Source organism: Canis lupus, chromosome 10 (assembly GCF_003254725.2).
Source record: "Canis lupus dingo isolate Sandy chromosome 10, ASM325472v2, whole genome shotgun sequence".
In the NCBI taxonomy this organism is placed as follows: domain Eukaryota; kingdom Metazoa; phylum Chordata; class Mammalia; order Carnivora; family Canidae; genus Canis; species Canis lupus.
Genome location: NC_064252.1, coordinates 51,614,934 through 51,629,831, shown reverse-complemented (window position 1 = coordinate 51,629,831; position 14,898 = coordinate 51,614,934). Strand labels below are relative to the sequence as shown.

General features: G+C 41.9%; 1 protein-coding gene and 1 long non-coding RNA gene across 8 annotated transcripts in view; one reads left to right on the top strand and one right to left on the bottom strand.

Moving 5' to 3' along the window:
• LOC112672047 (uncharacterized) overlaps window positions 1–14,898 on the bottom strand; it is a 101,950-nt gene that overhangs the window by 8,923 nt on the left and 78,129 nt on the right. The gene's annotated exons all lie outside the window — the stretch shown is intronic.
• The window catches only part of FSHR (follicle stimulating hormone receptor), a 179,343-nt gene that overhangs the window by 148,443 nt on the left and 16,002 nt on the right, over window positions 1–14,898 (top strand). For all 7 annotated transcript variants that reach the window (XM_025466426.3, XM_025466415.3, XM_025466434.3 and 4 more), the window contains 4 exons: window positions 1,242–1,313; window positions 2,499–2,576; window positions 7,576–7,644; window positions 7,756–7,830. In XM_025466426.3, the coding sequence (XP_025322211.3) occupies window positions 1,242–1,313; window positions 2,499–2,576; window positions 7,576–7,644; window positions 7,756–7,830 (294 nt within the window). The remainder of the gene's footprint in view (window positions 1–1,241; window positions 1,314–2,498; window positions 2,577–7,575; window positions 7,645–7,755; window positions 7,831–14,898) is intronic.

Here is a 14,898-nt window from a genome sequence, read left to right as displayed (position 1 = left end):
TGTCAACAACTCTCATGTGCCTTGAAAACCCTCACCACTGCTGTAGCAGCCAGTTCCACCCAAATTTCAAGCAGCTTAATGGAGGTACAACTGGATAGCACCTAGCCTGGCCTTGTAGACCTCTCATTTCCTATCCTGGGTCTCCTCACCCACTGGGCATGCAAGCCACAAGTAGGGAATTAACGCCATGGGAGCACATTTGACCAGTAGGAAATAGACGTCCATAAAGAAATGCTTCCCCTTCTCCCCATTCAGGACAACAGTTCTGAAATCCATTTTGAAAGTCTCTTAAATTGGGATCCCTAGGTCACTCAGTGGTTTGGCACCTGCTTTCAGCTTGGGGCGTGATCCCAGAGTCCCGGGATCGAGTCCCACATCAGGCTCCCTGCATGGGGCCTGCTTCTCCCTCTGCCTGTGTCTCTGCCTCTCTCTCATGAATAAACAAACAAAAAAAAAATATTTTTTTTAAAAAAAAAAGGTCTCCTAAATCAAGTCTTTGGCATTAAGGACCAGTAACCAGTAGCAGTGGCCAATTCAACAACTTATCTGTACTGATTATCTTTCTACCCTGTTTCATTACTGATGTCACAAACTCTCTAAACTTATTATCAAAAATACAAGCCAGGCTTCATCTCAGGTTCTGCTTCCTGGGGAACCCAGGGCAAAAGAAGCAGGCTTTGGGAAGGATCCAATATAGATTTCAGCTATAGAAATTTATAAAGTATCTCTTAAGGGTGATCGCATCAGTGGATTCAGTTCTAACCCAGAGATAATCTGATTGACCTGGATTAGCTTATATGTATAAACTGGGGTTCAAAAGCATGGAACTTCATGCTCTGATCTCAACAGAATCAGTTGCATTGGGGAAGGGGCAATTCTCCAAAGAGTATGAGAAGGTGGGAAACAAGGGATGATTTAGGAACATTTTATTATCTAATTGCAAGTTGCTTTTCGGTCATGTTAACATATCTTAACATTTACATATAGATATAGACATATAGAGAGTGCATTGTACCTAAAGTTTAAGTTTCTTTTCTCTAAGGCATCAGTACCTTGCTAGACCTTGGTTACAAGCTTAAAATAGAAAATGTAAGCGTGAGTCAGGTGTATTATGGGATTTTCTGGAAGGTTTTTCTAATAGCTCAAAATTGTTACTTTGAATTTGGAAAGCTTATACCATAGCAATTGTTAAGATCACCAGGTTCATCTTTCCCTCATTCTCATTTTGTCTCCCTCTCTAGGTTAATATCCAACACAGGTATTAAGCACTTGCCAGCTGTTCACAAGATTCAATCTCTTCAAAAGGTTCTACTGTAAGTTTTTCCTTGAGTGTTGACTTACTCAGTACATCTCTTGCTCAATGGCCTATAATATCCATTGTTTAGTCTAGATCCTCCAAATATGTCTCTTTGAGTGAGCAGAGGTAGGAGGGCAAACAGGAAGCATGTTTTACCTGAAGGCTAGCTAAGCTCATTTTGGAGACAGTCAGCAGTCTCCTCAATAAGACCATCATCAACAGAGCCAGCTTGAAGCAAATCAAGGTCTCTCCTTTCTTCACTAAGTGCTTTACATAACTTCCCCCTACAATTACCTCCTTTCAATCCAGTCTTACCCCTCACCTCTTCTCTCCTGAATGCTCATACTACCCTAGACATAAAGAAACCAGCTGACAAATTCACACTGTTAGCAAGATTAGCAAGATAATCTATTTGCCTTTTTTTCGAGACATCTGTATTTTCAAAGAGGAGGGGAAAAGGCAATGGGTAGTGCCAAGTTTACTTCCAATAGTGAAATTCTAAGAATCTGAACAGACCCAAGAGGAAATAGTAGGGAATGGGGTATAATGAGCTAAGGAAATGGGGGAAGAAAAGGGAGAGAGCGACAGAGAGAAAAAGAAGCTCTCAACATTTCTCAAGTTGTTCCAGTCAGTTTACTACTTCTACCTACAGTGTACTTGTTAAGTCTGACCCAGCAGGGAAGCTTGATGGGAGGATGAGGGAACAACCAAATAAATGAGACTTTCTCCATCCCTCCATTCCGGACGAGAAAAATCCATGATACAACTTTTTGTGACTCTTGGGGAACAGGAGTAAATCGGCAGTGAGAAGGGGATTGAGATGGGAGGAAGCTGAAGCCCCAAATATGGTGAATGAAGTCCAGTGTGGAGGTGAAAGGTCAACTTTAGCAGCTTTGTCATATTGAGCAGGCAAGGATTAATAAGGTTCTCTATCAGAACCTTAACATGGTGAAATTAGATAAAATGTTCAGAGACAAGAGAATGTAAGAAATTGTCTGCAATTTCATTTTTAGGAACTGATATACTGAAGATAAATTATATGTCATTTGTTTTCCTAACTTTGAATTCATCATCTTTCAGAACAATAACTGTTCAAACGCTGCCTCAGCTAAAGACCACACCGTGCCAAGGAAACTAAATGTGGGAAGGTCACATGTGTGGAGCTGGCATAAATACCTAATATGTCTGTACTTTCTTCTAGAGACATTCAAGATAATATAAACATCCACACGGTTGAAAGAAATTCTTTCATGGGGCTGAGTTTTGAAAGTATGATTTTGTAAGTAAAGAAAAAACTCCAGTGGAGTAACATTTGGTTTCTCATTTAATCATCTTTCTCATAACAGGATGCTCCTTTTGTGTTTGGGTAACTTTGGCATTTCACCATTTAAATTTCTCTCCGCTTCAGTATTTTTTCTCTCATTTCCCATCTTTACATTTCAGAATCACAACATGGAGTCATGTTAATAATTTATGATTCTGTGGTGCGATTCAAGTATTTAAAATTGCTCTTTGAATGATGGTCTCCTGTGATGCAACATCTGTTCTGAAGGACAGAATAACTCACGCATCAATAAAGCTAGTTATTGCCTGGCAAGGCTTTTGTTGCCCAAAGAAAAAGACCAAGAAGGAGGCTGAATTCAGAAGATATTCCCCTCATATCCATGCCTAACAGCTCCTACTCAGCCCCTTGCTGGGTGTGAGATGACTTCTCCTTCTCTTGGAACAATCACGTTTTTTAATAAGCTTGAGTTTTGGGAATGTTTTTAAATGCACTCTGTGCTATTAATGGACTATTTTGTAATCCTGTGTGCTGGTGGCCTGCGTGGCAGTTGACACATATCCCAAGATGGCCAGGAAATAGAGGGCTTGGGGGTACCCAGGTGTCTGTGGGGTCCATGGAAGTTAGATAAACAGGATAGCATTTGGGAAACTGGTAACTGCCAGTGCATCTGTAAGGATAGCATTTTATTCTTCCACTTAACAAACTCCTGCACTCTTTAAATATGTACCAATGTGTGTGTTTATAACATGTCATTATGTACAAAAGGTAAGTTCCAGCCAAAGAAGAATTTCCCTTTCCAAAGCAGTCACACCATTTAGAGACTACCCAGCAGTACGAAAAAGAAGTCGGGGGGAGAAACAGTAGAGATGAGGACATGTTGAAGATTAAAGCTAAGCACAGTATTTGATGTAAATTAATTAGAAAGAACAATAGGAAAGGTTTCAAAGAGACCAGCAGAGGAATTGCAAGTATGAAGGAAAAAATTTAAACATCAAAGGCATGTATTCAGAGTACACAGTATTAGCACAAAAATTTTAACTGAGTAATACCTAACCCTTCCACTTAATACACATAATATTCAGAATTTATGTGCATGTGTATTGGAAAGAGTCAATGGGGCATGGGAAATGTGAGAGAAAGGGAAAGCAAAAGAAATGAGTTAAAATATAAACAGAATGAAAAGTGCGCACAATAAAAGCAATTATCCTAAGAGTGAAGGAGAAATAATTTACTCTGACTGGCCTGTGATGTGAGTGTTGAAGGAAGAGTTAAAGGAGGGAAAGGTAGCCAAGAATGGAGGTCTAAGATGGGGCTTTCATAGGTCAGTAGGATGTAGTCAGGAAAAGGGCAAGCAAGGGAAACAATCAAGGCCCCGAACATTAAAAGAAAGGAGGAGGAGTGATAGAAGGAGTCTGGGGGAAATAGGGAGTACCTGAGTAACATCAGCCTGGCGGGGTTAGAGCACAAATATCGTGAACGGATTGCCAGGCTACGTGACGGAAGAGACTAGTGATAAATGTCATCGGTTATACCTGGATATCTGTGCTTCTTTAAATCTTGCTCTAAACAGCTTTTAAAATAGTGATTCAAAGTTACTCAATGTTATCATGTGGCAAATGTATTAACAAAATATTTTTTTAAGATTTTATTTATTTATTCATGAAAGACAGAGAAAGAGAGAGAGAGAGGCAGAGACACAGGCAGAGGGATAAGCAGGCCCCATGCAGGGAGCCTGATGTGGGAATTGATCCCAGGTCTCCAGGATCACACCCTGGGCCAAAGGCAGACACTAAACTGCTGAGCCACCCAGGGATTCCCCAACAAAATATTTTATAAAAATATATCATCAAGTGGGAGTGGGCTAATATTCTCAGTTTTCTATTTTGACATTCTTTTTGTCCAGAACATAAGACAAAAGGCAAGGATCCTGACCTAAAAAGGTCTTACCTCTCCCCAAGTGTAGGCAAAGAACCTGAGGAAATAAGAACTTAAGACAGAGTCTCACAAAGCCAGATCGACAAAAGAAATATGTAGATTATGGCTTCCCTTCCCTGACTCCTGCTCAGAATGTGGCTCTCCAGAATTCAGAACATACTCTCCCAGAGACGAGAGCTTTCCTAAGAGCAGGACTTCTCAGACACATCTCTAAAGGATAAATTCACTTTTGTGAGAACAAAATCTATTTTTCTTGACCTCAGACAGCCTTTAATCCATAGAAAATAGAAATGGAAAATCCATACTTAACACAGTTTAAGACTTCAGTTGGTCTTAGTTTGAGTGCAACATCTGGATACAGGGGCACTTTCTCCCACTAGGGACATCCAAGAACGCTCAGAAAAAGAAGCATGGCTAGATGGCACGGAGGACTGATGAAGTTTTCCATGCACTGACATTTTTCAAAATCATGAATCCCCGTTTTAAAAATACACTTAGCATATATATACAGACATTTACATGTATATACATGCACACATACAATTTTTTAAATAGCCCAATAACAATGGATTATCAGATACTTGAATAGTAACTCAAAAGAAAATGAGCAATAAAAAAGTACACCATGTTGAGGTCTCTGAGCCCTTTCCTACCCCTGCCCTTCAACTACAGAGTCTAAATGGGGAAAACATCTAGCTATGGCCAAAAGAGTTTCCTCAATTCAGAAAAAAAAAATTAATTTCCATGTGTATCAGTTCCCACTACATCCCAACCATAGGAGAGGCTCACTCCATGAGCATTTCCTCCTTTCCTCAATTGGCTTCCATCTTTCTTGCCTGCCCCAGTGAGCTTTAAGAGGGTGGTTCCCCCAGTACCCTCACTTTTTAGGCTGAGGGCAGATACTGCTTCAAAGCCTCCTGAGCCTCCTCTGAGGCCACAAACACTTAAAGATTAAAGAAAACCATGATCCTTTAGCTGACGCTTTGCCCAGGTTGCCCTTATCATCATGGTGGTTGTCATCATCATGATTGTCATCGTCATCATCAGGTTTTAAAACCAGCGCTACGTCTCTTAAGAGGCTAAGAGTATACTTAATAAATGTCAGCTTCTCTTTGTCAGTGGTTTGAGTGCCACAGTTTAATATCAACCCCAGGGCCAGAGTTCTGGACATCATTTTTTTGTGTAATGATCCATTGTTGACTTCAAAAACTTCTATGCCCTCACCATATGATGGCATCTATTGATTGAGAAAAATCCATAGAGACAAAGACTACTCCAAAAACAGTAATTCTTTTAAATTCACCTGTATAATATTTAATCATAGTAACCTCTATTTGTAGGCAATATATGCACAGAGAAAACTACCTCCTCTACAGAAACATGGGTGGAGCCCACATGGATTTACATACCCATTGTGTTAGATGAAGGGTCAGCTAAATCAAGCCTATGAACTAATACTGTTTTTTACAAATGAACATTTTGATGACAGGGAACACTAACGATGAACCTAAATTAAGCAACATGGCATCCTACCCCCCAAAAAAAGAAAAAAAATCCATTCTTTTCAGTAAGCCTCTATTACCAAAAAAAAGAGAAAAATTGTACTCTATTATTGTTTTTTAAGTTTGGTCACAACATTTGTCAACATTGTTTTATAAGTACCTATATAAAATACCCATGTAGTTTTCTCCATTTTGCCTCTTGGCCCACAAAACCTAAGATGTCCTACCTGGCCCTTTACAGGAAAAGCTTGCTGATCCCTGTGTTTGATTGAAAATCCCAGGGATCTACATCCCACAGGTTAGGAGCAGCTGTTGCAGCAACTTACTACCAGGCAAAGGCTGACAAAGCTGTCCGCAGGCTAGACAGCGGGGTTCCAAGCAGGTAGTTGCAAAGCAGGTGCGATGCAGGGGTGCGTGGCCACTTCCTGGCCATCAGAACCCACCACCTGGTTGCTAATGTTTTAAAAAGATTTACCTTGTCCCTGTCTGGATTGCTTTATGTAAACAGGTTCTCAGGAAGAAGAAAAAAAACATACGGTTGGCATCCTGTGATTGTGTTTCTAGCTACCCATTGCAAGCTGGGAAATAGAGTCCTGAATGTGCAGGAGACTCTCTGGGTCAGCTTTTCAAACACTGTTATTTGTAAACCCACTGAGCCTGACAGGGAAAAGAACCTGACAGCAAATCAAGAGCAGGTGGTCAAAGGCTCTTCAGGCTAAGCTCTCCCGACCTTGGATTTCATTTTTGTTTTCAGATCCACCCAGGAGCACAGCAGTGCAGAGCTGTCGGCCCAAGGTGTCCTTGGGCTCCCCTACCCAGGCAAACCTGTTCACTGTCTTTTGCACAATCAGGCTGACTGTTCCACATCCAGCCCCCATCAGCCACAGAGCCCCCTCCTGTTCCCACTCACACTACTGCGCCCTGCCACAGCCCAGAGTCTTTGTAATTGATTTCTCTTCCTTTCTGGCTTAACCCAGAGCCACCTCCACAAACCTCCAATAACCAGGTCCCTGCGGGTCACAGGAGATGTTCAGGTTGTCTGACAGCTTAATTAGATCACTTTTTGATGACAGTCAGGCCTGCTGCTATGGGTAAGCATGGGTGAGAGGCTTAAGGCCTTACAGAAAGGGGATACAGAATGTCCTTTGTCTTATAAACACTTGTCCAATAATTGTATGATTTCAGTCTTTCAGGATGGGAAAGATCTTTGTCTTAACCCACCCCCACCCCCCATGGCACCATCTCTGCACACTAATGATGTGTGCGAAGACCTTACAGGAGCCAGGTGCTAGGTCTAAGCAGGTCTTTTCTAAATTAATTTTTTTTTCTTCTCTGAATAGGTAACACATGCATGTAACGCAAACTTCAAACATCACATGAGGTTATACAGTGATAAATCAGTCTCCCTCCCACTCCTGTCCCTGAGCCTTACGGGTGGCATTTTATTTATGCCAATAACCTGCAATGTCTGACCTTGCCCCAGTGCTTCCAATTATGAAACCCCTGTATTGTTTGCATCTGACATTATTGGTTTTTTAATGGGCCTTTTATTTCAGATGGCTGAATAAGAATGGCATTCAAGAAATACACAACTGCGCATTCAACGGAACCCAACTAGATGAGCTGTAAGTAGCCCTGTCTCTTCTTCCAGGCCATTTAGAGGGAAATGGCTCTTACAACAGTAACATCTATGTGGCTTTGTGTTTCCCTTCTTCTCTCTTCAACTCCATCCCCAGGAATCTAAGTGATAACAATAATTTGGAAGAATTGCCTAATGATGTTTTCCACGGAGCCTCTGGACCAGTCATTCTGTAAGTAGCTTCCCCTGTTTCCATGTGCTGGAGATTAACATGTACAAGCTAGAAGTCAACTTTCTCCAATTCAGAGAAGCTTCCCATATAGGGCTGACAATTAAGGTCAATTTTTATTTGTGTCATCTACAAAGACTTAGAGGGACAATTTTGGGCTCATCTACACTCTGACTTACAATAATATAACAGCAATAATAACAGCAACTAATGTTTGATGAGCACTTATCAAGCCCCAGACAGTGTTTTAAAAGCTTAAGATGCACTTTCAAATGTAATCCTTATAAAACCTCTGTGGTAGGAGCTATTGTTCCCATTTTAGAGAAGGAAAAACTGACTTTCATGGGAGGGGTTAACTAACTCACCCAAAGTCATGCGAATTTTGAAGCCTACACTTAACACTAGATTAGTCTGACTCAGAGCACAAGCTCTTAGCCACTATACATTTCTTCCCTGGAAGGGAAAGCATAGTTCTCCTTCCTCATCTTCAATGTCCAGGAGTTTCTTCCTCTGAAAGATATACACACACAACTATTTTTGGATCCCTTTTGCCTCAATCCAGATCTTTTGGGCTCCATGCGGTGCCCCACAGCACCACCTCTTCTCCTGGTGCTGCTTCCTCATCTCTATCTCTCCCTCTAAGAGATAGAGACTCTCTTTTCATGGGCCCCTGCCCTTCCACTAGGGTCATTCCTGCTGCCACCTCTTCCCTGTGTGGCAACAGCCAACAGTGAATTCTTCTTCCCTTGAACTCTGCAGCCTTTCTAAATTAATTTTTTTTCTTCTCTGAATAGGTAACACATGCATGTAACGCAAACTTCAAACATCACATGAGGTTTTAGATTGGTGGCAGGGACCCCAATCTCCGACTCTTTTAAAATGTGTTTTCCTGGGCTCTCAACAAGATGTACTCCCCATCTACTGATGAATGTACTGCAGGAAGGAAGGAACCAAAAAGTAAGACGTCAGATGCAAAAAGAAATAGTGAGCAATGAAATAAACATATGAAAAAAAATCTGAAGTTTTACTAAATGATCTTTCTATGGCCTGCCCAACGTCAGTTTAGGCATTTGAGAGCCACTAGCCTGCACGTCCTATTTGGTAGTCAACATAGGCTCCCAAATGTGGTTACTTCTCTCCTCTCCCATCTGTCAACATCACTTTCTCCTTTTCACCCAAAAGTTTGTATTCTCCTTCAGGCTGAAACCTAATGTATCTCTAGAACAAGACCGTGTCCAGTAGATGAGAAACTCCACAAATGGTTATTATTGAAGATAGAGTATGTATTTGACCCATATGTAGGATTTTGCCTCTTTGAAAAGTTCAGTGGTTATTTTAGCATACCTTCCTTGAGATGGCCAATACATGCAAGAGAAGGAAATGTCAGCGTGATCAAAGTAGAGAGGCCAGAGCAGACTATCTTGGTTTTAAACCATTCCTTTGCCTCTCTAAGCCTTGGTCTCCTCACAGGAAGCTTATATTCTCCTAAGAGGGTCAGACAATAATTAAATATAAACCTTAAAATAGTAAGTCATGATGTGTGTTATGAAGTGCCAAGTAGTTCTCAGGCATAATAGAATGTATAATGCTTAATGTTTCCTCATCTTCAAGTATTGGGGGAAAAAACAGAGACAGTGCTGTTGATGTATGTCTTTGACCACCACAATAGCAGTTTATCAATTTCCTTTACCTGAAAGTCCTAAGGATTTTGAATGTTCCTATGATGGGATGTGTTTTCATATATTACCTGTGCCAGATGTACTATTAAATCATAGCACCTTAATCACCCTGATACAAGGAACATTTGAATTAGACTGCATCTGATGAGTCTAGCTCCTTATCCAGGAAACCAGAGCTAGAAATTTAAAATGACCTGCTGAACATCAGACTGGAACTGTAAGTGGCAAAGTCCGGACCAGAAACTAGGTCTTCTGCCTTATGTTCCATGTATTCCCACCACATCATGTTGTCTAAAGCACATAAATATGTCTAATCAAATGTCAAGAACTTATACAATTGGCTGTGAACTCAAACAGAAAGGGAAAATAATTGTGAGCACCAGACTCCCAGAACACCAGTAAATAAGTACACAGAGCACAGAAGAAGATCTCCTACAGGTGCAAAAGCAGGCCCCAGGCTGCGGCACTGCACCATGTGTCTCATCTGAGTGTCTAATGGAGAACTTGGACATGAATCCCCCAGCCAGTCCTGCCACAAATGCCAGCAGGAAGACGGATGTCACCTTCACAAGCAGCTCCTCAAGCAGTCCTCAAGTAACAGGTGCATTTTTCAAACCTTTTACCACAGCAACATATCTGGCCAGAATGAAGTGAATAACATTTACAGAAAAACTAAAGGAATCATGAAGCACTTGCCATGACTTAAAAGGGTAGAGAGTGATAATACTTGCCCACGTCTTTTCAGCCCAATGCATGAGGATACATGTATGTGCATGATCTTAGCCAAAAGCTTAGCCTATAACTTTTAAAATATGTGCTAGCCTTCTTCCCCTCCCTTTAGGGGCAAGAGGATGGATCACCTTAACAACAAACCTCCCTTTCTGGGGCTTTCAGGTTAGTATGCAGATGTCTTTACAAGTCTCTGCTTGCTGAACGTGGATTCTATGGTCTATTCCATTTCTTACTTCTACAACTTGAGGTGCCAACCCCAGCCAAATACTGACCTGAGAGCTGCTGGTTTTGGTGTGTGCAGAGAACTAGCCCACCCCAGATGCTACAGGTTAATGAGTAGGAGGAGTACAAATTGGGCAAACCACTTAGTGCACAGTAGCTAGCTGCTCAGGCAAGGGCTTTGATGGTGCCTTGAGTCAGGGTTCCTTTCCCCCAAATAAGACTGTGATATGGATGTTTGCATGCAGGAGGCTTACTGGGGAGTGCTAGTGGAGTATGTGGGAAGTACTTGCTGTGAATACCATCAGACTAAGAGGGAAGTCAAACTGCAATGGATTTGAAACAGAAGCCTCAAAAGAAAAAAAAAAGTAACAGAAGCCTCAGCTAATTCCATGGGAGCTGTGAAATTACGATGGCCCTTCAAAGTTTTACCAAATTAAGTAAAGGCAAGAGGCCAGTCTTCTTCATCAATAATCATGAGCTGCAAGCTCCTCCCTGGGGAGGAGGCAAATCTTGGATACATCAGGTGAAGACAATTCCAGAGTAGAGCTCAGCCATAAGCAGCTCAGCTGTGAGTGGTTCTAAATTTGATCATGCATCATAATCACTAGGCATGCTTATAAAACCCTGGAATGCAGATCCCCACCCCCAGAGTTTGATTCACCAGGTCAAGAGTGAGCCTGAGAACCTGCATCTCTAATAACTTGCCAGGTAAAGCTGATGTTACTGCTCCAGAAGCCAGTGCTGGGAATCGGGAAGCTTCACCCTGTCTCCAGGATATCTCCTCACAAGCTGACTATGGTGAACCTGCTTTCCCAACAGATTCAGTCCTTTGTCCCCAGGAGATGCATGCAAAGGATTCCAAGAGAGTTAAAGGAAGGGAACCCAAACCAATAACTCCTTTACTTAAGGCAAAAATTTTTAGTTGAGTGAAAAACAGGGAATCACTGAACACCTGAGGGTACAAGAGTGAGATGTTCCACTACAAAGAGAAATAGATGTGGACAAAGCCAGGGGCCTGTGCACACGTGCACACACACATACACACACTCCACTAAGTTTCAGAGGAGAAGCCTAGCATATCCATTTCCCCCTCAGGAGTCGGCCTTGAACATCAGTGGCCATCTTAAGTTTTCACCTTATATTCTGAATTCACTCAAGTTTTGTGGCGTGTGTGTGTGTGTGTGTGTGTGTGTGTGTGTGTGTGTTTTAAGCAATCAAGCAATTGCTGTTTCCTTGGGTAACTGTTTCCTGTGGGGAAAATTTAATGCATTGCCTTTGCAGGCTGGAGCCAGTACAATCATATTCTGATGGTTTATCAAATTGATTTGGCTATAGCTCAGATTCATTTGATAGTTCAGATTCAAACACGGAGTTATTTGTATAAGAATGATTCTCTTCCATTACCAGTGTACCCACAGTCCTATAGATAGTAAATTGCCTTTTTATTCCGCCTGGGATCATGAAAGAGAGGTCTTCTAGCCATCTGTCAGTGTACTATACACCAGAAATGTGCTCTCACTTATGGAAATGATTGACCTGTAATAACATCTTTGCTGGAAAAATAGAAATTGTTCAAATCAAATTTGTGGCACTGGCTATAACATACTTTATTAAATGGGGCACAGAGTGCAATTTAACTCCTGCCTCTCCTGACTCTGTGCCTTATTACTGACAGCTGTCTCCTTTTTGCTTTGTGTCTCAAAACCAGGAACCCTAACAATGTTGAAACAATTTAGGATTACCAAATCTCTTTAGTGCCAGCCATCATCCCGGTATGTCTCCTGTTAGTATTTTCAGGACTTAAATTCTCAAAACCAGTTACTGCCAAATATAGCATGTGCTGAAATGTTAACCAAAGTGACATCTTTAAAAAAAGAAAGTTATTAGACCAGCCTGAAAGAGAAGGATTAAAAACACCAGCTCACAACTAGCCCTCCCCACTTGTCCAGCCCACCAGCCCCAGAACCACATCAATAATAAACCTTCTCAGCTATCCACTGAGCATATTGGGTCGTACATGTCCTACATTTAGTAGATGTCGATTGAGCACCTACTATGTATCTGGTACTATGCTAGGTGTAAGGGATGGAGAGATTTAAAAGTAAACAGTGCCTGCCCTCAAGTATCATTCTGGTCGAGGGACAAATGTTACTGCCCAGAACAACATGCTCTGCAGAAATTTTCCTGGGGCGGCTATAATAACAGAGTAGATGCCCAATAAATCTTTGTCATGTGATGCAGTGACTTTAACAGATGAAGTGACAGTATGTGGGGAAAAGAGTGCTTATGCCTGACTTCCTGCAATAGTCACTTCATTCCCTTCCTACTTGCAATCCTTTCTCCTTCCAATGCACTTAACAAGGATTTATAGGCACCTACTATGTGCCAGGCTCAAGGTTCTCAAGACTTACTTTGTTACCTCCACACTTCAATCCCTCCTTCCCATGTATTTGCATCCTAAGTAGAAAAAGTGCTTTTATGAAGAAATTGAAATCAAACATTAGGTTTCCAGTCCATGCAGAAAGATCATAGCCAGTGAAAAAAGGTAGAGACAGAGAATTTTAGGGGAACAGACAGCAAAAGTGGGAATATTTGTAAAGGCTCAAACCACACTCAACACTATCCACTTATCTTTGTCCCTGCTGATAGAAATTTCTCTGGCTTTTTCTTAATCCATTGAGGTACCAAAGAAACATTTTTCTGACAGTCCCAAACTTGGAAGTGTTGACAGGTCCCAGGTTTACTCACTCCAGCAAGTATCCAGCAAGCTCTAAGTAAACCCTTCTAATAAAGACTTTTGCTTACCTGTCACCCAGGAACCACTTTGCTGAAGACTGGCTTTACTGAACTGTGAGTGACTCTACATTTCTCTCCCACCAACCACTCCCTCCTTTCAACATCCACCAACAGAAGATCTGGATCCCAGGACTCTGACAAGATGCCTTAGCCTCACAGCTGCGAAGCCACCTAGTTCTAGCTAATGACAACAGCTCATGTATTTTGTAGCTGTAGAAGGAGGAATCTGCACTACAAGCTAGCTCCGCAACAATAGCAGGAGGAAAGGCACCAAAGCTTCCCAGGCAGCCTTCCCAATCTAACCCCCAGGCATTCAGGTCAATCCACCCAACATATTACTCCGCTGCTTCTATCATACGTGTCCATCTCCTTGTAAACTTAGCACAAGGTTGCTCCCTCCCTTGGTGCCTTTGATACTCTCAGTCACATGTAATAGCCTGCTGCAGAAGCACTGTTTTGCTGAACAACCTTGAAAACCAGAGTTCCTCTCTCAGTCTGCTTTGCATGCTTCTCCCTTTAGCATGGCTCTCCAGTAAGACTTGCTCTAGCCTCTCATTCCTACTAGGATTCTAGTAATGAGGCATCTCTGCTCCACAGGCCACTATCTACAAAATAGATTTCCTGAGCCCAGCTCTGTGCTAGATACAATGTGTAATACCAAAAGTATCTTAAATAATCCCAGCTCTCAGAGCATCTGAAATCTGAGCAGACAAAATAAACATACATGAAGAGTCAAGCAATACAAAACAATGGAAGAGATAGCACAAGGTGGGAGATTCTATGAAACAGCCAGAAGTCAGGGGACATCACAGTTGGCCAGAGTGACCTAGCTTTTCCTTTCTCATCCTTGTTTAGTGTCACCCCCCAGAGTCTCTCCAAACAAAGCAACAATTTTCTGGGTGCTTACTACCTGAAAGGCACTGCTGAGAATGCAAGGAGCCCTCTTCCATCAAAGAGAAAATAAAATGCAAATACCAAGAGCTAGTATGTAAAACAAAGTAAGTGGTGAGAAAGGCATAAAATATACAGAATATATTATGCAATTGCACACTTAATGGCAGTCAAGGAAAAAATGATGGATAGAATCACAGAGACTTCAGTGGGAGTCTGGGATCTCTATTATGGCATAAAAACTGTCCTAAAACTTAGTGGCTCAAAACAACCATTCCATTTTGTTCATAATCTTGTTTCAGAAATGTGGGTGGCTTGTCACTGATCCATATGATGTCAGCTCAGGTGACTGGAGATCTATGTCCAAGTGGTCCCCTTCACTCACATGCCCTGTGTATTTGTGCTCATTTCTGTCTCTCTCCCTCCCTTCCTACACACACACACACACACACACACACACACACACACACACATGCACACGCACACATAGATCGTCTCATCCCCTGGGACCCCTACACACAGCTCAGACTTTTCCCAGCATGGCTGTCTCAGGGCATTCAGAGTTCTTTCATGGCAGCTTAGGGTTCTGTGAGACCAATATAGAAGCTGTCAGAGCTCTTAAAGTCAAGGTCCAGAGCTGGTAAAGCAACACTTTCATCATACTCTATTATAGTCCAAAGACATCACAGTGCAGCCTGAATTCAAGGGAAGGCAAGTAGACCCTGGATGGGAAGAGTGTAAAGAATTCGCA